Source organism: Pteropus alecto, unplaced genomic scaffold (assembly GCF_000325575.1).
Source record: "Pteropus alecto unplaced genomic scaffold, ASM32557v1 scaffold87, whole genome shotgun sequence".
Lineage (NCBI taxonomy): Eukaryota > Metazoa > Chordata > Mammalia > Chiroptera > Pteropodidae > Pteropus > Pteropus alecto.
Genome location: NW_006443225.1, coordinates 13,652,231 through 13,675,706, shown reverse-complemented (window position 1 = coordinate 13,675,706; position 23,476 = coordinate 13,652,231). Strand labels below are relative to the sequence as shown.

General features: G+C 41.8%; 1 protein-coding gene across 7 annotated transcripts in view; it reads left to right on the top strand.

The window, feature by feature from the left end:
- Nucleotides 1–23,476, top strand: part of EYA1 (EYA transcriptional coactivator and phosphatase 1) — a 145,615-nt gene that overhangs the window by 23,052 nt on the left and 99,087 nt on the right. For 2 of the 7 annotated variants that reach the window (XM_015598585.2, XM_006924023.3), the window contains 4 exons: nt 4,088–4,165; nt 13,462–13,531; nt 13,839–13,984; nt 17,626–17,763. In XM_015598585.2, the coding sequence (XP_015454071.1) occupies nt 4,088–4,165; nt 13,462–13,531; nt 13,839–13,984; nt 17,626–17,763 (432 nt within the window). Of the gene's footprint in view, nt 1–4,087; nt 4,166–13,461; nt 13,532–13,838; nt 13,985–17,625; nt 17,764–23,476 lie in introns of those variants that run through there. The other 5 variants (XM_006924024.3, XM_006924026.3, XM_006924025.3 and 2 more) reach the window with 5 other exon arrangements.

The window sequence follows — 23,476 nt, the reverse complement described above, 5'->3', positions numbered from 1 at the left end:
TCTTTGATCACAGTCGCCTTATACACCATCCTCCTAGCCTGTTTCTTCAGTAAAAACATACGCTGATTGTAATGAACAAGGTGTAAATTTTCTTAATTGTGATTTAGTCCTGATTTCTCGAGTTATGTCCAAGCTTCCTCGATTTGATTTTGGCTGTCCTGAGGCAATGGCCTCACAGTTGATCTTCGACCAGTCACTGTAGATTCTTCCAATTTGCTTTTAAAGAGGAAGTTTAACTTTAATGTGAAGGTTATAACTGATTCTATCCCATAAGAAAGGCTTTGGTTTCTCATAGTTTGAGACACTATAATGATAGCACAACTCTGAAAGTATGGCCTCTGGACCTAGCACAGTGCTAAATGACTTATAAACATTTATCTTTTGTACCCTTTCATGAGTATCTTATTCCTGTGTACAGATGAGGACGCCAAGACACGCAGAAACTGAGTAACTTTTCTAGGTTCATACTGTTAATAGCAGAGCTGGATTGAAATTCAGTTGATAATTCCAGAGCTGGTGCTTTAAACTCTTTATTCAATATTGTTCCCTGAGAAGGGCATTCAGTGTAGCAGAAATAGAATACTGCTATTAATAATAATGATGATAAATATAATTTCAGCTTTTCATATCAGGTACTTTACCTAAATTTTTATGAATTATTATTGCATTCCTGTAATGTAGGTATCATAAGTTTTGTGTATGAAATAAAGTTGAAGACATCAAATAACTTTTAGAAAGTCTCATAGCAGGTAATTAGATTCTGAGTCCAAAACTAAAGCTCAAGGGCGTTGATAGATGGAGGTTTGTGTTATCTCTGGAGAGTCACAGTTGCCTGATACAACTCAGGCTTAGAGCACATGGCCACGTGGAAGAGATGGGAGGAATCAGGAATATTAAGGGGGTGAATATTTTTAGAGGATTAATATGTCTTTAAAGTATCAGATCGAAGATTGGAAACTTCGAGTGTTAGAAAAAAAATAGACTCGAGTGGGAGCAAAAGATAATAAAAAATGCTCTTTCTCATAGAATAAAGTCACGTATGAAGCGAAAAGTGTGGTAGAGATCGAAGAATCCTACACTTTTTTAGAGGAGAGCAGATCATTCATAGATTTTTTTTTTTCTTTTCAGTTAGGTGGCTCAGAAGGGATAATTGTTCTCAGACGGGACAGTAGCTTAAAGCTCTAAGACTTAAAAAAAAAAAAGTATGTGGTGCTTTTAAATTCAAAGCCTTGGAGAGGTACTCTGTTGTCTCATCTACAGCGTATTTATAAACGGGGGCACTAGTGGAGATGCATTAAGTTTTGGTGGCCGGGGATTATTTTTGTCTTTTTAACCTTCCGGTGGGTGTCTGTGGCGGCAACAAAGCCAGAAGTGGTCTCTGTTCCCTTGGTTTTCGGTCAGAAACTATTTTACATCACAATAAATCAGCAGTCTCTTCAGCATCAGGTCCCCGGTGATCAAAGTATTCAATTACATTCCCCGATGAAATCGTGAATACCCCGGTGGTTACCTATGTACATTCTCTCCCCTTCAACAGTGGGCCTTTTTTTTAATAAAAAAAACAAAAAACAAAATTGGATTCATTAGGAAAAGGGAGTCTTTAGCGTATAGATGGGTACATTTGAACAATGGCAAAAAGCAATATACTTGGGGCCTAAGAGAAAAAGTATCCTCTTCCTTTCCTTCCCATTCTTTTTGCCTGTTTTTAATGGAATTTCAAGTATAATTGAACATGTCTCTTGGGAGTGAAAGCTGCATTTGATTAAGCCAATCATATGGGAACTAGCTGGGGTAGGTGTTAGCGGTACAGGAGTAGTAATTTTAATACAGTCAAGCTTTTACCAAATAATTTTATGATGACCTTATACTTGGGAAAGACTGAGAAGTAATCCGGGCTTAACATCCCACACAGTGGAAAATTTATCGTTCACCGTCTTTCCCAGACGACTCTGCTTCTGCCTAAGATCTTCGAACCGGTTCACTAGCCCGTCAGTGTCAAACGCAAGGAGGGAAGGGGCTGCGTGGCACTGTGCCTCCCTCGTCCGCTCTGTTACAGAGGAGCCGTAAATTTGGGGAAGTGCCACTCGTTACCATTTCCTCGGGCCTTGGAACCCAAAACGTCTAAAATTAAATCCCATTTCTGCCACTTCCTGTGTGACTTTGGGAAGATTCCTAACCCCTCTGGTTTCAGTTTTTTTGCATGTGAAACAAGCCAGTAAGTAGGGAGTTTGTGAGCTGTGCTCTGAGACCTACCGGCAGAATGGTTTAAAGGATTAATCATAACATGTGTAAAGAGTCTGACACACAGTAGGCACTTTATCCGACTTATACCCTGTGGGCCTAATTCTCATCTTTTCTAGGCATGTGGTACGTCATCCTGTGTTCAGAATCCCAGGGGTCGTCAGTCCAGTACAGAGCGAAACAGGGCATTATCCGTACAGGGCATTATATGAGTTCTTCCTAAAGAAGGGAAGATGGGATGTGCACAGCCGAGTGGGACACTCGGGTTCTGTGCACCACGAGCGGCGTCGCCGCCTTCCTAGGTCTGTGGCAGTATAGTGATTATAACGAGCAAGATCATTAGGCTGCCTGGAGGCGTGAAGAGAGAAGGGATACACAGGCGTATGTCAGAATTTATTAGTGTCAACTAAGACTTCTAACCCAAAACAAGTGGTGGAAAATGGAAACTTCAGTTACGCTATTGTTTGGTCTACATTAAAGCGAGCAGTTGGAGTGATTCCCGTTAGTCTCGCTGGTTTTATTTTTCAACTTTGTTTAGAAACAGTCTAAATAATTAATTTTTTTTGACAGTGACTATCTACTGCAACTATTTATAATGCCTATTTTAAAACTACTCATTATGCATTAGTAAAAGTTTCAAAGGCCCAGGAGGGTGGATGAGCCCTTGGCCTGATGTTTATAAGAGATTGGCCACGTTCAGAGAAGAAAAAGTGCATTTTTCTCCATCGCCCTTTCCCATTTCCGAATGTATTTACTTTGTGGGAGGAGCCTCCTCAAATAGTCTCTTGTTAGGGCTTTCATTTTGTAAAGCTCATTATTGATTTTTAGGTAGCCTCTAAATTTTATTGTATTCTTTCTGAAAACCTGTTAATGGGGATGTGTAACTCCTATGAAGTGGGTTAGGCAAATTCCAATGATAACTCTTCACTAGTAGTTTCTAGGGAAGACAGTAAAGCTGTCTCTTCATTTTAAAATAACCTAAAACGAGGGAAAATGGCAAATGTTCTGAGCTGATCTGGCTTTATCTGTTTGATGGGGCGCAGTAATACCATCACTATATCAGTAGAGCGGGTCGCTTTGGAGAGCCAGTAGCATAAATCTAAATGGTTTGGTTTTATAGCCCGAAGGGACTTTATCACAAGACATCTGTGTTTTCCACAAACTGACTGCTGTTTGTATTGTTTTGAAATGGAAAACATTTCTGCTTCACTTACATTTAGTGTGTTTTCGGTACTAAGTGCACCATAGATACTGATGAATTGGCAGCCAGATATGGCTGAGTGGTAACAGCAGACCCTCAAATTGAGCACTCAGGTTTTTAGCCATGCTGGATAGCCGAGCGAGTGTGTGTGTGTGTGCGTGCGCGTGTGCGTGCGTGCACACACGTGTGAACTCGTGCACCTGTCCTTGAGTATCAAGAAAACCTGCCGGTGTTATTTCTCATTTCTTCAAGTCTTTTTATTCTGTCATTTGACTCTGTTTGGCCAAATAGCTGTAAATGCAAGGAAATTGTTTCGCATCCACATTATGTTAATTTTGAGATGTTATTAATAAGCAATTCAGTAAATATATAGAGCAACAGTGAATTTAACGACTTTTAGTTTAAAGCATTTCTTTTAAAGGGTAAGTTGTCACAATAGACTGTTTCCTTAGGGAGAAAATACTTAACATGTGAATGTTTCTAGAAAAATTTCTGTTAGGCATATGACTCTTAATATATTCAAATACAAAGGGACTGATTTTGAAAAATGATTTTCTTAACTATTGTGAATATTATATCTTCTCTACCTTGCCTTTATGAATAATTATTAATTAGGTGTATGATATATGTTGTTTATTTTTATAGTTAAAACAGAGCCAATGAGCAGCAGTGAAATAGTTTCAACAACATCAGACGGGTCTTTAGACAATTTCTCAGGTTCAGGTAAGGAATAACATTATTTTTCTTAGTTTGTTTATACGAATACGTATGTATGTGTGTATAGTATTATGTGTACATTATATATATATAAAGCAACTTGTCTCAGTCACATTTTTGCAGAATTCTGATGTTTTTATTTAGTGTGATAAAGTTTGCTGAAATTGTTGGCATCCTATAAAGGAGATAAAATCAAAAGGAGCATTGTTCTTTTCCTTTCTTCTATTAAATTATCATTATTATGTTAACGACTCCTTCCCTTTTTCTCTCATTTGTATGATTTTTCCATACCCCTAAACAGACCCGCCAGGCCATCCTCTTAAGTAACTGTCATGTCAATTATAGATCTAAATTAAACAGATCGGTAAATCAGCTCTAAATCCTCAAGTTAGATTTTAATCTTTCCCATTAAAAAAAGTCCACCCCCAACAAACAAAATCCAAGTGTCACATCTGTGATAATGAAATTACAGATAAAGTGATTGTGATAATAAAGTAACTGCGAGGATGTGATTATATATTTGCCAAATTACCCAGTGTGGACTAGTTCAATTAAAAATTATTTCTATCAGAAGTAATTCTGAAATGTTTAATCATTTTCATATTATCTGCTGTTTATAGAACTTTTCAATGAGAAATGCCATACTTTCATAAATTTGTGATCGACGTAATCTAGCTCTCAGGATCATTTATTTTATACATACCACAATTAAAAGGTATTATACAGAGATATAAAATAAAATTCATACTAATGATACCAGGCAATGTGCTTTGTGTTATTATGGACTCAAAGACATCTGAAAATGGTCCTGGTTTGGGGCTTTACGGGGTGAACAAATGACCAGACCGACGCAGTGCAGTTCGATAACGGCAGAGAGAAGCCCAGGGATGCCCCACGAGAACCCAGCAGAGATTGGGTTGGGATGGAGTGGTCAGGCAGGTTTTCCTGGACGTGATGCCTGCACTCAGCCTTTACAAATGAGTAGGAGCAAAGCTCACGTGGAACTGGGCAGGGGAAGCTGGACAGGTGGAGCATTCCATGGGAGGAGACCAAGGCGCAGAGGTGTGGAACTTGGAGGAACCACCACGGTTCACCTTTCTTGGTGTGTACTGTGTGAGCAACGAGGGACGTGGTGGATGGAGGCAGGGGCTAGAGTCCAGAGAGGCGTGAGGGTCCTGCATGGTATTGTGTTTTATCCTGAGTGCCGTGGGACGCATCAGGAGAAGGGGGTCGCATGACCATCGTCACATACGGGATGCAGGACGAGCGTGAATGAGAAAGGGAGGTGGTGACTTCAGTTTGGATCATATTGTTCGTGAGGCAACATCCACCTGAAATGTCGGAGATAGGGAAAGGTCTGGAATGGAAATTCTGAAAGGGCGCAGAGACTGTAACAGCTGAAGACAGAATCGAAGGAAAGCCAATATGTAAGAGACAGGCGGGGCATCAGATGAGAGCACAGGAGGCTGGGGAAGAAGTGTCAAGCTGGAAGTGGAAATTGGGAGGATTTCAGGGAGGCGCTGTCTGCGACGGATTCATAAACAGCTTTTCAATGTATTTGTAAAGTTATTGACATGAGAAAACTATATTAAGTGAAAAAGTAAATTATAAGGAGTAGTGTGTTCAGTGTAATGACAGTTTTGTTTTTTTTTTAAAAAAAAGGCATTTATGTGTATGTATATGTGCCTGTATGCATACAAAAATTAATAACAGCTTCATCTGGATGACGGAACATCATTTTAATTTTGTTTTTTTTTAAAGAATTTTATTTTTACTGTGCATATATGTAACATACTTTTAATGCAAGGTAAAGATCACATACAACAAAGAGGTAATTGTTTTTTCAAAGTATCTATGGATAATAGGATTATATCACTGTTTTCCCTGATATTGATAGCCATAATGTGGTAAAGGAATTCCTTGTTTTTAAGAAACATACACTGAAGTATTAGTAAAGGGACATCGTATCTGCAACTCGAAAAAACGTGAAATACACACACATACAATATGAACACATGCAATAATGTAATAAAATGTTAGCATTTGGAGAATTTGGGTGAAGGATATTGGAGGACGTTATTCTACTTTCCTGCAAGTGTCAAATTTCGTCAAAATGAAAAACTTTTCTTTAACGAGAAGCATCAGTGGATTTAGCCGACAGCATTCCCTGTAGGTGGTGGGCTCTTCCCCGCTGCACCTGCTGGCCCAGATGCCCCATTTCTGTGTCTCCGGCAGAGTTCCTAGCAGGTAGCATGTACTCACAAAGTTCACTGAATGGATGGATGATGAAACGAATAAGGAAGTGAGGACAGGGAAGAGAAAAACATCTTTCAAGTCCGTAGATGGTACAAGGAGAGAGAGAAGGTAGACATTAGAAAGAGGGATACACGGTTGAGAATGGTATTGAGAAGATCGGGGGTTTTGCTGCCAACACAAACTTCATGGAGGTAGGGGTTAGGGTATAGGCAAAACACAGGGGTAATTGGTGGAGGAAAGTCCCCGATGGGACGGCAATGGCTGAAATCCAAAACGGAAGTGGATTGGCCTAGAAAAGGAATAACTTTTCCACAGAAACATCAGGGAAGTGATGCAGATGAGTTTGAAGTGGAGGAGGAGGCAATACATTAAGGAATTCCAACTTTTTTTTCTGAAGCGACTCGAAATGAGCATAGCGATAGGCTCGTGAGCTTAAGGGGGTGGAGAGGGCTGCAGCGGATGCCGTGGGGGCGGGGAAGCAGGGGCCGCATGCACACGTGGAGGAGGGCTGACAGCAGGGCTGAAGGCCCCAGCGAGGGCGGAGCTCGAGAACGTGGACCCTCTGCTGTAGAGCGGATTTTCTCTACAAGGGCTTAGCCGTCTGGATAGAAAGACAGGATTCCTTTGGTCCAGGGTGAGGATTTTCCAGGTAGGACGTGGAGGAGTATGGAGAGAAGAGAATTGGAATTATCAGTAAAAGAGTGCTTTAAAATAATTATTCATGGATCTAGGATAGGTAGAAAGGAAGCAGAGGTAAGGGATCGTCAGTCGAGAGAAAGGAAGCATGTCAGGGGTTCTGCATCTCTTGATGAGGTCGGAGAACCGATGAGATGGGAATAAAGGAATGAAAATTCCAGAAATAGAGGATGTTCCTTTCTTAATCTCAGAACCCGATGAGTCCTCCGCCACACGCTTCTGTGGTTGGTTGGTTCTCTATACTCCCTCCCTCAGCCTTCATCGCTACCTTTAAAATTATTTTCGTTGTCCTTCCTCCTGCTAAACTGTAGCCATAAGAGAACAGACTCTGTTTGTCTTGTTCACACAGCCCCAGCAGCCACCATGGAATCAAGCACATGGGCGATGGTCAGTAGATGTTAAGTAACCAAAGGAATCGGTCCGTGCTGTTCTGGTTTGAGACTATAGACTCGGGAAAAAGGCCCAGGATGTGGTCTCAACCTTGATGACTGACGTCTAGATAGAATGAGGAAACTGTTGGACGCCTAACTCAAAATAATGTTGGAACTTGCCAGGGGACGCAGTCAAATATTAAAGCTTTTGATTAATACCGGGCGGTGTTTAGGAGATTGGTCGTCATGGAAGCGTTCGAAGGTGGTCACGCATCTCAGAAGGAAGGTTTTAGGGGAGAGCATGAAAGCGGCGGTTTGGAAGAAGCAGTAATGAGGATGTGCTTCAGGCCTTTGTGGTATCTGGAATCAGAATAAGCAGCCTCTACTTAGAAAAGATATCAAGAGAGCAGAGTTCCCAGAGAAGGGCTTAGACGAAGGTCGGGGAGAGTCTGCTGTAGACGGAGGATCTTTTCCATAGACCGATTCTCTGTATTGGACACGGGACAGGATCGGCTGAGCGGGGGGAATTGGATCAAAACATAGGAAGCTCAGAGCACCATGTGGATGGACACATTTCATGTCCTTTACCTTTCCTCCTCTTTCTTTCCTCCCTTTTTCCCCCCTCTCTCTCTCTCCCTCCCTCCCTTTCTCCCTTATTTCCTTCCTTCCTTCCTTGAGTAAAGGCGTGAAAACCATGGCATGCTGGAGTGGCTGTAAACAGGGCTTAGGCTCTTTATAAGAGGAAAGAGGCTGCAGAAAGCAGTCCGCAAGCATTAACTCCGAGGTGGTCTCGCTCTGTGGTCGCCATTCCTATTTCCTTCTCCATGATGGCTTAAAAGTTTACATCCTGACTGTTCTGGGCGTCTTGAGAAAAGAGCAGGGATAAAGAAGCAGCAGAGCCATTCTGACTTTGGTAATAGCTATCTCTGTTTCTGTCCTTCATGGAACCCTAGCATCTTGGGCATTAAGGAGGCAGAAGGCTTACTCTTTCAGAAAAATCACTCGGTGTCCTGGTGTGGGAGGTTGGAGGGGAGGGGTTGGTTTTCCAAGATATGTGGCTGAATTAAAAATTGCAAGCCTGTTTATTAGATTTTTAAAATATAATGACATTCTGGTCATTTGCTAATCCCCAATGAAAAACAGTGTTTTAATGATTTAAAGAACAATTGGGGTGAATAATGTTTTTCAGGATTGCAAAATGTCATTACCTGTTGCTTATGCCATTTCTATAAAGCCTAAATTTATTATTATTTTGTTAAATAAAATGCTAGCAGATGATATTGATCATACAAAGTTGGTGTCTGGTGGTATTTGGAACCTGGAAATAGAAACAGAAATGTTTTTAGTGGAAAAAAGGTACCACATGTGACAAATGGTTTTTTAGATTGCTTAAATTTTCACAAAAAGATGTAGCTGTTTGAGTCTGATTCATCCATTCAGCAGTTATGTGCGGAACATCTACTATATGTCAGGCGGTGTTCTAGGCAGTGGGAATATAGCAGTGAAAAAGTAGACGAGGTCCCCGCCCTCTTGGGGCTTCCATTCTTGTGGGGGAGAGAGTGAATGGGTAAATGGCAGTGTAATAGTGAAAAGCGCTATGAATAAAATGAAATCAGATCGAAAATGGAGGTGTCTTTTACAGGAAGGCCCATCTGAGGACAGGGCATCTGAGCGTCGATCTCAGTGACGTGAGGGAACGAGTTTGGCTCAACCTCAGCGTAGCAGAAGGACAGCAGGGCTTAGAAATGAGGGCGGCGGTTGCGAGGGGTCGTGGCGACATGGTGTAATTCGTGTTTCTAAGAGTTCGCCGTTCATTGTGTGGCACGTGTTCTGAGGGTGGCAGAGGGTGCCTAGAGGCGGGCAGATGAGCCTGCCCTGGTTCAGAAGAGAGAGTACTGTGTTGGACGGTGTCCTCCGTGGAAGAGCCACAGAGGCAGGGTTAGACGTGCCAGGGTGCCGTCAGGGGAGGGGGTGGTGGGGAGAGGGGACCGGCTGAGGTTGGGGGTGTCCCGACTGCCATTCTCTCGTGGCCACAGATCGGAATGGAGGGTAGACAACAGGAAGTGAGAAGTTGCCGGACTTAGAATGTATTTTGAAGAGAGAGCTGACTTGACTCGTGATAAAAAGGGTAGAAAGAGAAGAGTCAAAACTCACTTTGGGGCTTCCGACCTGGTGTCCGGCTGGATGACGTTGACGCCGAGATGGGCATCTGCGGAGCCGTGAACTGAGGAGCCGAGAACTTGCTAATCTGAGGTTTCTGTTGACCTCAGTGGATTCTCAAGCTTGTGAATGTTATTTATCTTGGGTTCTCCTCTCCCTTCCTACAACAAGATTTGGGAGCTTCTTCAACTTCCATGTAAGAAGTAAGAAAAGGGATGGCATAGTAACAGGAAATAGATGTGCTAACACAGCGGTGTTAGTTGTCCCTGTTTTCCCGAGGCCCTGGTATGTGTACTGGAGTTTACTCGTGATAAGATAACCATTCTCCTTACCTGGATAAATGATCCGGGAGCGTTCTTTCTGCTTTAGGTTATTCTGGTCCCATGAAATTCCTAGATTATTGTTTAAAAAGTTGAAGATGTTTTAGGCAGTTAGCGGGGAAGTAAGTACTCGAGGAATGTGAGGGAGACTCTAGACTCCACAGAGGGTGCAAGGATTAGCCTTTAGAGAAAGCCCAAAAGGTGTGGCTCATCACGTGGCATTAAATGTGCAATAGTTTTAGGTACACGTAGTCAGGTAAGTAGCAACGAGACACTCAGGTGGCCTCATAGGTTCTTATTCACATTTATTTCATAAGCATACTATTTATTCCATTTTTTATTGCCAAAGACCTGAATCAAACAGGTTTATTATATAAGTTTATAAATAACTTAAAGTAATTTAACCATTCCTCAAGCCATTGTGATTAAAAAAAATCTACTCTGCATATGACCTAAGTCTTACATCCTTATTATACACCTATTGTTCGAGGATCACTTACCCCGTGCCAGGCCCTGTCAGGTGCTGAGACGAGGAGCAGGTGGTCCCTGGTCCCAGAAGCTCATGGTCAGCAGAGGAAACTAACCTGCATGGGCTACAGGTGCTGAATGCAACGCTCAGTGGTCAGGGCTGCGTCACCAGTGTTTATCACATTTTAAGTACAGAGACGGAAGCCATTATCCTAAAGAGAAAAGGATGTTTTAGTCCCAACGAAGGGGCGTTTGTCAGGCAGAGGAAAGAAGAGCATTACAAGGCGGAGGGTCTGGTACGAAGATCGACCGAGACAGACATGAAAATGGGGGGCGTGTACGGGGAGTCCTCGCATCCAGGAGGCTCCATAACACTGAACCTGGGGCGGGGTGGAAGCTTGAAGCTCTTTGCTCTGCCAAGGGTGTGGAATTTCTCCCAGGGATAATAGCTCAGCTGAGAGATTGCAAGCTGGAGAATGATCACGAAGACGTTGACGTGTAGGAAAGGTCACTGTGGTGGCAGTGGTGAGCGTCGCAGTGATGTGTGGGATGCGGGGACAGGCGCTAGGTGGTTGTCCAGGGGAGGCACACTGACGACCTGACCCCGGAAGGGCGAGAAGGGATGGAAGCTCCACAGACAGTTTCTGGATTCGGATTGGGTAGGACTGGAGAGTCATGAAATAGAAAAAGAATGAGGTGATTGCGAGGCTTCTGGTTTCCATGTAGGGTGGTGTCAAGAGACAGCATTTTGCCGAAAAGATGGTGACGCCGTCCATTGGGTAGAATTAAAAATACAGAAGAAAGGGCGAATTTCAGACAAAGGTAGTGGGAATCTGCATATGTGAGATAATAAACACGTTACACAAATATCGTACCGTGCACTTTATGTTAATTATTTCAGTTAGGCTTCACAGCAATCCTGCAGGGAGTATTATTGTCATCGTTTTACACAAGAACGTATCAAGGCTTAACGGGATCCAATAACTTGCCTAAGACCATGTGGAAAAGTTGGAACTTGAATCTGAGCTGAAATTAAATTCTGATGCCAGAATCTGCTTAATTGCCACACTCCCGAATCTTCCTTCATGTGTACACACACACAATCTAATCAAAGCTTCAGAGAACTTAGCAGATCCTGTGTAATAACCCTGATCTCTTTTATTCTCTTTGCAAAACAAAATTGCTGAGTGTAACCTATTGAGTTTATGATCCTTTTGTGGGTCCTGACCCACAATTTGAAAAACACAGGGACGGAGCTGGGGAACAATAAAAAGCACTGCTGTGGTCCCCATCATCAGGTGGCAGTGGGTTTTCAGTTGTCGTTGTGGTTTCATTTCTCAAAACGTATTTTTAACTATGATTGTGCAGGGACGATATTCTCCAGCAATTCTGTGGGATGAATCTCTTTTGCTCTTGGCCTCCGTTCAGGCTTGGAAAAGGGGAGTAGAAGAGGTGCAGCCACAGACGACCTGGGCAGGTGGTCATCCTTGTGTCCCATGTGTTCTCTCACTAATCTGTCCCTTCTATAAACTGCAGTATTTAAGCAATCCCTCCATGGTTATTGTGTGTCACCCCCTCACATGTGACATAACAGCTCCCAGCTCAATGCCTGGAACAGAGTAGTGACTCAACACGCGCCAAAAGACAGAGGGACACCAGCTGAGTCGGCCTGCCATCTCTTTAATGTGGACTCCGTCTCTGCCAAACTGACAGCCAGATGGTTAGAGTCTGGCAGCTCGAAAGCGCGGTGCCATTCCAGATCGTTCTGTGGTCGTGGGTTTAGGCCTGTTTGCTTGACAGAAAAGGGGGATTCACAGATTTTCAGATTCTGTTTCAACTCCACCACTGTTCTCCCAACACAAGCTGGAAATTACATTCAAGAAGCGTAAATGTCCTGATGCAACATTCACTATGTGAAAAGTGCATAAAACTTTGAATTTTATGAAGTATTTTAATGTAGAGTATTGTTAATAACTAATAGAGCCTCTGAAGACAGACTAATAGTGAAGAAGAAAATAAACGTGTTACATCTTGTAATAATCGTAGCCAAAGAATATCCATCTGAGCCAGATGGAGGGTGGGGAGAGTTTGAGAGGGAGAAAGTGCATATCTGTGTGTGTAAATTAAAATGTGTGTAGATATATATGTACATAGATAGATAGTAGCCTTTACTTACAGTGACAAAAGTTGAAAGCTCCTTTCTTACCATTTTAAGGCCTGGTGTTAACAAAAATGGATTTTTGCTTCTTTAGTTCAGTATGAACATAAAAGAACATTTGATGAGAGTTTAGTGCATTTCAGAGACATATTAAATGTACGTGATTTAAAAGAAAAGAAATTCTGCTTGAATGCTTAAAGAACCTCTTAAAAAAATTTTTTTTTTATGTGGACTCTGAAGTTGAGCACATGTAACTGAAGGCAAAGAAGAAACACACTCCTCAGCACAAGAGAAAAACAGGCTCAGCCTGCAACTTGAGAGATTTAAGATAGTTATAGGAATGCGCTTTTACTAAAACCCATTGCTAAATCAGTCCAGGCAGATGAGGACCTGTCCTCTTTCCATGCTCCGGAGAGATTAGACCCTGTTCCTTGGGAACACAGTCTCAGGTGTGTTCTCCCGCTGAGCAGGGACGACAGGCCCGGTGGCCCTCAGGCCGGCCCAGCCCTGCAGTTCAACTTGACTCTTCCCCTGTCAGCATCTTTCCAAACAGTAGCCAGGACTCCTTGCCCTCTCCAGGTACTGCCACTGACATCCATCACAGCATGCTGACAGGTATTTAAGAAGATCGTGACTAGACTTTCTAAGAGTTTATTTAAAATTAGAACCACTTAATCAGTTCCGATAGCTTTCTTAATATTATTCAACTCCCCGTTAGGTTGACTGTGTGAAATTCTCATTTCTGCATGTCATAAATGTTGAATATCTGTAATTTCCTATTGTCAACCTGTAGTTCAAACTGTATCCCTGCTTTATACATATTTTGTATTTTGCTCTGATTATTGTGTGCGTGTGTTGTCGTTTTTTTTCCAGCAATCGGGAGCAGTAGCTTCAGCCCAAGACCAAGTCACCAGTTCTCCCCACCACAGATCTACCCTTCCAAGTAAGATATATTTTCTCTTAATAAGTCGATTATCTGAGTATTTTACCTCATTTCAAGCCATGTCTTGTGCCCACATGTTACATCTGAAACTCAAGTGCGTTTCATAGAAACTTAAATGTGTTTACGCAGATTTATTTTGGGCCTCACCTAGACACGGAAGTATTTCAGCACTTTGTATCTTGTATTTGAAAGATAGACTGTAAGAGACCGTCTGTAACTAGAGTTTGTGATATGCTTGTGAATCAGTTACCTTGCATGTTTCCATCTAATGCATGGGCTTTCATTTTCTGTCATTTCTGACAAATAGCAGAGCATACCCACATATTCTCCCTACCCCTTCCTCACAAACTATGGCTGCATATGGGCAAACACCGTTTACCACAGGGATGCAGCAAGCGACGGCCTACGCCACGTACCCACAGCCGGGACAGCCGTACGGGATCTCGTCATATGGTGAGTGCGTCCGCTCTCTTAGTGGTGCGGTTTATCTAGAGGGCTCGCCCGGGTGCGTGAAAGCATCACAGGAGTGGCACTGAAAGACTCATCGTGGGCCACTTTGGAAAGCGTGGTCCCCTTTGATGTCTACATTCTCACTGTGACTGTTTCTAATGAGCGCTGTGAGAACTGGTGGCTACTTCTCTTGGGAGCGGAGACAAATAGGTCGCGTGGTTCGTCCGCCCTCTCGCTCTCATTTTATTCCGTTTCTATCTCAGCTCTTAATTTGCCATTTGAGCGCTTGGCTCTGGCATCCTAAGTATTTCGGTGCATATTTGCGATAAAACTTCTGTGAATAAAGTCTTTTGGGGTAAAGATTCATTTCCTATTTATCAGATGCCTAGTTATGATTAGGGAAATACAAGTGGAATTCAACAAAGCCATGCTCTAAAGCTGAGGGTGGTGGTGGTATCCGATTTCAGCATTATCCACCTTTAGGAAAAGCGATCTGCATATCTGGCTTAGGCTGCACTTTAAAGAGGCAAATCAGGAGGCGTTTAACGCTCGCCTCCCGTTTGTTCCTTCCCACCTGGAGGTTATCTTTATCTTGGTAAAATTTAACCCAATTGTTACAGGGTCAATACCCGTAAATTAAAAATAAATCCAGCACAGCTCCAAACGTAGTTTTTAAAAAATTCGGAATTTCAAAATACCTTTTCTTCAAGTGAATCGCAGTTGTGATTTTAAACAAATTGCAACTCGTGTGCATAGAAAAATATGAATTATTGGCATTAAGAAAAAGGTAAAGCCTAATGATCGAGAAAAAGTACATGAATGGAAGAAAGGACCGGTAGAATATAAGAACTATATTCCGTGATCTAATTATGTTTCTGCTGCTATTGTAGTTTTCAAATAGTCTCTGCATATTGAAAGCACTAATGTGTTTCTTTAAGCATTTCATTAATAATTAACAATTAACAATTAAAAGGTAATTAACAATTAAAAGGTAACTTCATTTCTTTCATTTTCTCTTTTCCCCAAACCAAATCGACCATATATAAACCTTTTATAAAATACATAGAAGTTAAAAATCTAAGTTACATATAACTTCACCCATTATAGTTTTATTTCAAAACTATCAGAACTGAATGTGATCTAGGTAGTTGTTTCTAAACCAGACTTTAAAAAGAGCCATAAAATCGCCTTTCTAGAATTCTCTTTGATTTCCGTAACTTGTACTCAAGGTTTCTCAAAGTAATATTAGAGACAGATCAAATTTATCTGTAATTTACTTTTAGACTATTATTTTTGCTAAAAGGGGGTGCGGGTCTATGATTTGTATTGTGTAGCTTCAGTTCCGTAAGGTCAGTTAAGGATTCCCCAATTTAGAGTCTCAAAATTTATTTGTAAGCTGATTATTTGAAGTTTAAGTGTATTTTCCAGCACCAGCAATACCGAGGTACCTCAGACCTGCCCGTGCTGCTGCAGGAAGGTGCCATTCTGGTTACTGCCTTGGTCACCACTCTCACAGTCCTCATTCATTCAGTCCTAATAGGGCCCTCTGCCAACTTCCGGGCTGTGGGGTGGGGACTCCTCCAGTTCTAAACCATTAGCAAAAGTCCCTGTTGTCTGAAGTAGTTGCTCCAGGAGGATGAGATGAGCAGAGGTCCTGAGATTGGAATCAGGACTAGCAGAGTGAGGGTGGGGACTTTAATGTGACAGGTGGGGGTCAGGGAGGTGGTGAGAGTCAGGTCCCATCTGAAGGGCTTTGCTCCCTGGGCCTTCTGTGCTTATAAATCGTCTGGGAGTCATTCTCAGTCCTTAGCATTTCCCTGATCACATTCTTTCTTCCCTTTTTTTTTTTTGGCATTGAATAGAAGGAGAGGCCCCAGTGCTTCTGACCGGGCTTTCTGTTCGTGCTGGGGTCAGCACATCGAGAAATGTGGCGACCTCCTCCCCATTCCTTTTCACGAAGGAGGAGCGCGTAGTCAAGGTCCCAAAGGTCTTAAAAGATCTTCTCCAAGGATTCGTGCCCCCTGACTTTTTACTTAGACCTCGTAAGGAAAGATAGGCAAATCTTTTCATAGTAAGAACAATAGATGGGTGCGGGAGAAGAGCTCATGGATCTGTCTGGAGTCGATCAGCGAGATGAGCTGGCCAGCTTGTAGGCAGAAGCCATGGAGACAGGTGCGGCTATAGCGAGCCGTCTTCTACCTCTCCTGCTTTTCCTTCCCTGTTCTTATCACAAAGATTCCTATCCAAAGTTAAAAAGAGTTGGTATAGGTAAAGACTGGAAGCATCTCATTATATCCTCAAATGGGGAGAGAAGGGAGGAAACCTCTCCTGAGACAACATGAGAAGAGAGAGGTTCGAGAACCGTCAGGCCACCTGTCCTGGGACCATTTATAAGTTTGAGTTATTCGTTGGTTTGGCATTGCCTACATAGGAAAAAATCACATTTTAAAAAATGTTAACATTACGTTAAGACTTCAATGCGAAGGCCGTTAGGAGGTTATTTAGAGATACTCCAGGAGTTAGAGGAGGCTCTCTGGGCCAAGAGTCAGATTCTTCCACTGCCTTCGGAAAGTTACCTAACTTCATTCTACTGATGAAATTCCCCTAAAATGGAAATAAACAGTGAGACTACTGTGTATTCTAGATCCCAAAGATATCATTTATCTTAAGTGCAAAGTAAAATTATTAAAAAATGTGAATTCCCTTGGAAGAAATTTTCCTCGCCCTTCCCTCTGTGGCAATTAAGGACAGTTGTTAACTCGCATGACTGTCTTTCATTATGATCCAGGGCTGAGCCCTGTAAAACAGCCCTGCCAGACCCATGCCCCCAAATTAAGGTGTCAGCCTGGCACTTTAGGAAGTATTGGGGGGACACAAATACGTTATTGTTGTACTACAATATGATAAAATGGAAGTGTATTTTAGGCTACACTTAAAAGTTATATTTGAATAAATAATTGAAACTACAAGGAACAAAAAGGGAACTACTAGTCAACTTGTTTATAAAATCACTGTGTTCTAGAGGATTTCATTCTTAATACCCTGCTTTTTTGGTGCTTACTTCCTGGTTGGATCTGAATGTTGGGAGGAGGTTTTCCTTTGTGTCGCTTAGTTCTATGCCCAGTATTGCTTCCTCTAACTTCAAAATGAGTGTGTACTAGAAACAGCTTTGTAGTAGGAAGAGTAAAGAAGAAGAAAAAAGAAAAACATGCTACGAGGCTAGACACTCTAACCACGTTTTAGAAAAAAAGGATTGTGATGTTAATCGACAATAGCGACTTTAGGAATAATTTAAAGTTCAGTTATGGCCATTTCTTAACTATAGAGGAGATGATCTTAAACTCTTATAAAACAACAAAACTAGGTACAGAAATTATATCACTGGTGTTAAATCTTATAGAAAACGGAATTCAGGAAACGACAAGAAACAACAGTGTGAACAGACATTCAAATCTGTATAACCCTGTGTTTTTGTTTTTTTTGAAACGAAGTTATGATTTAGGAAGCTCCACTCTAAACACATATACCCTTGGTTATTGAAATACTGTGGGGAAGCATTTGTGACTAAACAGTTACGAGAGTTTTTGTGTATTTACCAGCTTTTGAAAATGAACAGATAGATAAGCTGTCACTAACTGATTTAGGTGCATTGTGGGCAGGCATCAAGACTGAAGGCGGATTGTCACAGTCTCAGTCACCGGGACAGACGGGATTCCTCAGCTATGGCACGAGCTTCGGTACCCCCCAGCCTGGACAGGCACCGTACAGCTACCAGATGCAAGGTCTGTATCCACGCTGCCGCTGCTCTCTGCATCCCCCCTGCAGGGCGATAGGCCCTTTCTAAAGTAGGATCTGGTGCTTTATGTCACCAGATGATGGTGGGAAGTGGACTGGGCTGAGAGGCAAAATACCGGATTCTGCTTGGACTCTTACCCACTCTCCGAGCCTAAGTTTCCACATTTATACCATCAAGAGGTTAGCCTGAATGAGCACTAAGGTTCTTTTCAAAAAACTCTCAAATTCTTTGTGAAGTCGAAGTTTTCTGCCTTGGCTTCTGTCATTTATAAAAGGAATAATAATAGCAAAAATAAATAATAACAACAATAATAATAATAATAAAAAACCCACACGTCAAGATATAAAGAGGTTGTGGTGTGATATATACTAAAAACTCTGGCTCTTGGGGTGGCCAGTAACCTTTCTCAAAGTGCTAAGTTTCATTCATTTGTGTTATCACAGCTCTAGAAATAGAGTATGTAGTATGCATTGACTAAATGACCTACCAAAGACCAGGAGGTCGAACTGACAGCTACTCAGTATGTCTGCCAGATACTGCCTCCGAGCACTGGTCCTTGGGTTCTGACGTGGGAACTAGACGACACAGAATCGCAGTGCCTATATGTGGCCTCCCGGCCACTGGTCCAAACCGAGCTAAGGGCAGAAAATTTCGAGTTAGTTAGGCTCATAGACACCTTTATAGTAGGTCGATCCTGAACCTTATGCTGATAAAATCACATCGTAATTTTAAGCAATGGGACGCGTACTCCCTCTTTCTTTTTTCATTTCATGCTTTTAGTAATGTGTGACTGCTGTGTTTTGCTAAATTCTCAGTCCAGGAAGGATTAGGGGGAAGAACTCATCCTGCGCCTCAGAGAATTTGAGAAGTTTTGCACGTGAGAGTCCTTTTTATCTTTCTGTCCTCACAGATCAACACTTATGCAGCAGAAACAAGTCCTGAGAGGACTAACGAGCTCTCAGAGTATGAGTGAGCGCGGTGTTAGAGCAGAGAGAACGGGGGAAATAAAGGAGGAGAGAAGAAAGTAAATGTGGAGGGAAAAACCTCTTTGTTTTAAAAAAGAAACAAGGACGTGCGTAGCTCCCAACGCAGCAGCATTTTTCGTCCCTCAGGTTTCGTTGCACCTGGACCCATTGGCTCTGGCATTAAAAATATTTTGTTTTTGTTTTTGTTCATCCCTTTGTCGAATGGCCTTTCCAGGGGGGATTTTAGAACCCATTTCTAGCACCGCGTTATTATTTCATATGGATATTACTATAATGGCACTTTACTCCATTTTAGATTATTGGATGTAATATGATTTCCACATATCAAACCAGATAATATGCTATTAACTTGAAAGTTAACTGGCTGGTATAATGATGGATAATGGTATATAATATACCACAGATACTTTGTGGCCAAATCCGGATGAACAGATTTTGTTTAATATGTGTTTCTTAAATACTGTGTTACGAAAAATGTTTCGCCATTATTAAATTACTTTGTGTGCCCCGTTTGGAAAGTCTGTTGACCTTTGTCTTTTCAGTACATCTCTTTTTAATATAAACATTTCTAGAATGTCCAAGATTATTTTTAAAATTCTCCAAATTCTGTTATTTTTAATAACAGTGATTTTTGCTTAAATCCCTCTCGTAATGCTCTAACACTAAACGCTCATGAAGTAAAACCTCAGGAAATCTGATTGCTTTCACCTTTGCTGCAGAATTGCTGAAAATTCTATTTCTGCTTCATCATTCTTGTGCATCCAGTGAAAGATTAGAAACTTAGTTAAGTTTAACCGAGAAAGACAAAATGTTTTTGTTCTCAGACAACTGGTAGAGTTCACCCCGAAGAAGGGAAATCCTTGCTAGTCGTGTTTGACATCTGCCTTCTCCCAGGGTCAGCCTTAGCGCTCCTGGAAGGTAGGGGGTAGTATGAGCAGGGTTTTCTTCACACACCATTGACACACCTTATGCAAGTTAGAGCAGAACGCGTGAGTGTGGACTGACTGAGGCTGCCTGGAGCGCCCGGGTCAGCTGTGAGGTAGTGCAGATAGTGTTTTCATGCTGCTCACCAATCAGAGGATGACAGCAAGAACGGAAGAGTGAGTGTGCGTGCGTGTGTGCGTGCGTGCGTGCATGCGTGTGCGTGCGCGCATGTGCATGTACACACGTGCACACATGCGTGTGCATGCATGCATACATGTGCTAAGGGTAAGAAAAGCACTTAGAAACTGCTTCAGCCTTTGATTCACTGACCAGTTTCACAGAATATCTGCCCAGTTTGTTATAAACAAGTTTTATTCTCTTTTTATGGAAAGAGGCATCTGACTTGAAATCAAGCTTTTAGCTAGAATATTTTTAAATGCAAGTTTCAGACCTATTGCTGGCATCACCGTCCATTTACCCCCACATCCTATACGACGTAGACTCAGAGTTCCATCCACCATAGGAAACGAGAAATTGTGTTCACAATTTGAGTCTGCGTCAGATGAAGAAAAATGAAATTTCGTTTAGCAATCTAGTATAGGTAAGGAAGTACAAAAGATATTCACACCAAAAAATAAAAAATAAAATTGAGTCACTTAATAGTTAAGCTTCAGTTTTGAAGAAAATGCAGCTTTCCGTAGTAACTTCGTTGTGTTGATTCCAGACAGTTGCAGGCAGTGACCGTTTTCACTCATTTTTTCCTCTCCACTGTCTAGTAGCACGTCTAAAACGCACAGCTGTTAGTTAGACGTGGAGGGGCCTGTGCCTCGGTGACAGTTAGAAATTAAGAGTCATAAGGACTCTAGGTCTCTTCATTTGGAGAGACGGATTTGGAGTTTGGCATAGCAGAAGTCTCGGCTAGTTTCTTGTCCTGGCTTGTTCAAAGGGGCCATCCCTGTGTTCATCCTGGTAGATGGAGCTGGTCGGAGGTGTCACAGACTTGCGTGGCCATTCAGAAAGCCCTTCTGGGCGTTTTATTGCCCCGAAGAGCAGCGACAGTGCAGGACATTCCTGTCATTCTGCAGCAAGCATCAGGCTACGCCGTGGTAGGTGGCTGCCCAGACGCACACGGCCGAGACTCCGCAGGCTCTGGTTCTCCGCTTTGTCTGTTTTCCTTTAGACTTTATTGCTCTCACGTAGAGACGAAAATCACGCCAATTCTGACTTCCTCTCTACCTATAATGTTGTTTGTTCTGTTAAAGAGATCGGGGTTCAAACCAGGGAGGAGAGATAGTAAATTAAGGGCTGAAGCTCATTAAAGGGGTGTGGAAGGGCTCACAGCTCCGCAGCTCTCCACAGCTCGCTCATAGGGGCTCGTTATGAAGTGGGAGTGACCTAGTAATAATCCAGTGATGGACACACCACCCCCGCTTCCTCTGGGCTGCCTGTCTATAGCTTTTCAAATAGTTAGCTGAAGCGTGTCCGTTTATCGGTCATTTATAACCTCGAAACTGCTTAGCAAAATGTCCTGTTTGAAGTCTCTCGTTATCTATAGAAATGGTATTTTTCAAAACGAAAAATACTAAACTCCAAAATATCTAGTTTGAAGAAAATATATATTAAACCATTTCCTAATCTGCTACGATAAGCATTTCAGGTTTGCTCTTTCTGACACAAAATGACATGGCGGAGCTGGGACTGGAGATTAGCTGCTGCAGCTCGCACTCACATTCAGAAATTTCCCCATAATCGCTTTGCCGATCTACTCATATTCAGTTTGTGGCTTTTTAGCATTCTAGAATTTTTTCGTGTATATTTAAACTGATTTTTGAAAAGTAATATTTCGTTTCAGTTCTTTTGGCAGCATGTGGTATGTCAGTGACGGGTTAGATACTGTCTGGAAATCTTGAAATCCAGTTATAGCAATAATTAGTCAATGATCAATACCAATATTATTGTCTGTATGAGTTGTTTTTCAGTTTGAACATATAGAAATGGATTAAGAGATAAATATAAAGGCTTTGCAATCTTTATTACCTAGGTTAAAATTCTCTTTAGAATATACAAACTATTACTGGGATAAAAAAGGGAAACTCGGTCATACAAAATCCTTCTTATGAGAAAGGGGGAAAATGTTGCTTTTACATAGCCCATCTGGCCTTCAGAGGCCTTTCCCTCGGGAGCTGCACCAACTTCTGCCACATAGATCGTGCCTGATGATGGACGTAGCCTGTGGCAGAGAGGCCAGGGAAGGAAAGCAAATGGACTCCTGTGAAAATACACAAGGGACGAATAGCATCCTGCTTGTCCAGTAAGTGCTAGAAAACGCTCTAAAACACGGCAAGCACAGACAGGCCCCCGCAGGTTCCAGCATTCTCATGCTGGCCGGGGTTCTGGTCCTTAATGTGAGTCCTTGTTCTCTGTGAAGTAGACCTTTGACCTGCATGGTACCTTTTTTTTTTTTTTTAAGTTTTTTGAAGTTATAACTGGGCAGCGTTCTCCAGGTTAAATCATATACCAAACTTTGAGTTAACATTTTAAATCATGTTATAAATCAACACAGGCTGGATTCTTCTTAACTGTGGAAAAACTAGTAGGGATTTATTAGTAAACGTTTTGAGGGGTTGGTTTATTTTTAAACTACAATTGCTTAGCACCTATAGAACCAGGTAGCCCACAGAGTCTTCTAGCAAGACTGTTTCTTGTTTGTTACGGTCGACAGGACCACCAGCCTTTGTAGGAACCCCTGACAGTGACGAGAAAAAAACACGATCTTTGCGATACACTATCCTTGGGCGACTTTATATAATTTACTTTTAAAATTGTTTACTAGCCTAAAAAGAGAGTTGCAGTGAAGAAGTCTTTCAGAAATGAAATAGTTTGATTCTAAATTTATTTACTGAATTTCTCAGGTGTTCTTTTCTCTAACCTTTGTGTGTCTGTGATATTTGTGTAACCAAAAATTAATACCAATTTTCGATAGTATTTATTTCACTTTTAATGTTACTGAATCTAGAAGAAGGCGGGTTAGGCGTGGTATAAAACAGTGACCCGGGAGTGGAGATAAGGGTCATCCCCAACCGAGTGTCCTTGGACAAGGAAATCACTGTTATCTCTGCTTATTGGAAAATGATGAGGATCCCTGCCCCAGCTCCCTCCCATCAGATCTTGAAAGTAACCTGAGACAACAGATGTGGAGATACTGAAATGTAAATGTACTATAAAAACGTAGGATGTTACTGCATTCTGAATTTGAAATCTTTCATGTGTAAGCAAGACTCTTATTTTCATTAATATACCCATAATATGCCAATGTCTGAGCTAACGGAGGTAGTAACCTCTTAGGAAGCCTGTACCTGGACCATAAGGTCAGTGTCCTGTTAGGATGCCCATGTGTTTGTGGGTGTGAACTCCTTGTTCCAGCTCTGGGGTCCAGTGGCACTCATATCTGGGATCAGTGAGAATTTTTGAACTGTCCAAAAGCCATGGTGCTTCATCAATTTAAAATTTTATTTGATTTTAGACTCTGCTGGCTTTTATTTCTGGAGATTCAGAAATATTTTAAATCCTTCCAGAAAGTACTTCTAGGTCCTACATTTAATTTTCTTCTCATAATTTAAATCTAAAGTAGGGGGTTATAATCTAGTTTTTAAGATAAGCCTTTCTACACTATCTTAAACAAACAAATTAAAAACAAAAAAAAACAAACAAAAAAAAATACAGCAAAGTATGTGTCCTCTAGATAAAATCAGAGAAATAAGCTGTTATTGTTTTATTTTTTTTCCTTTC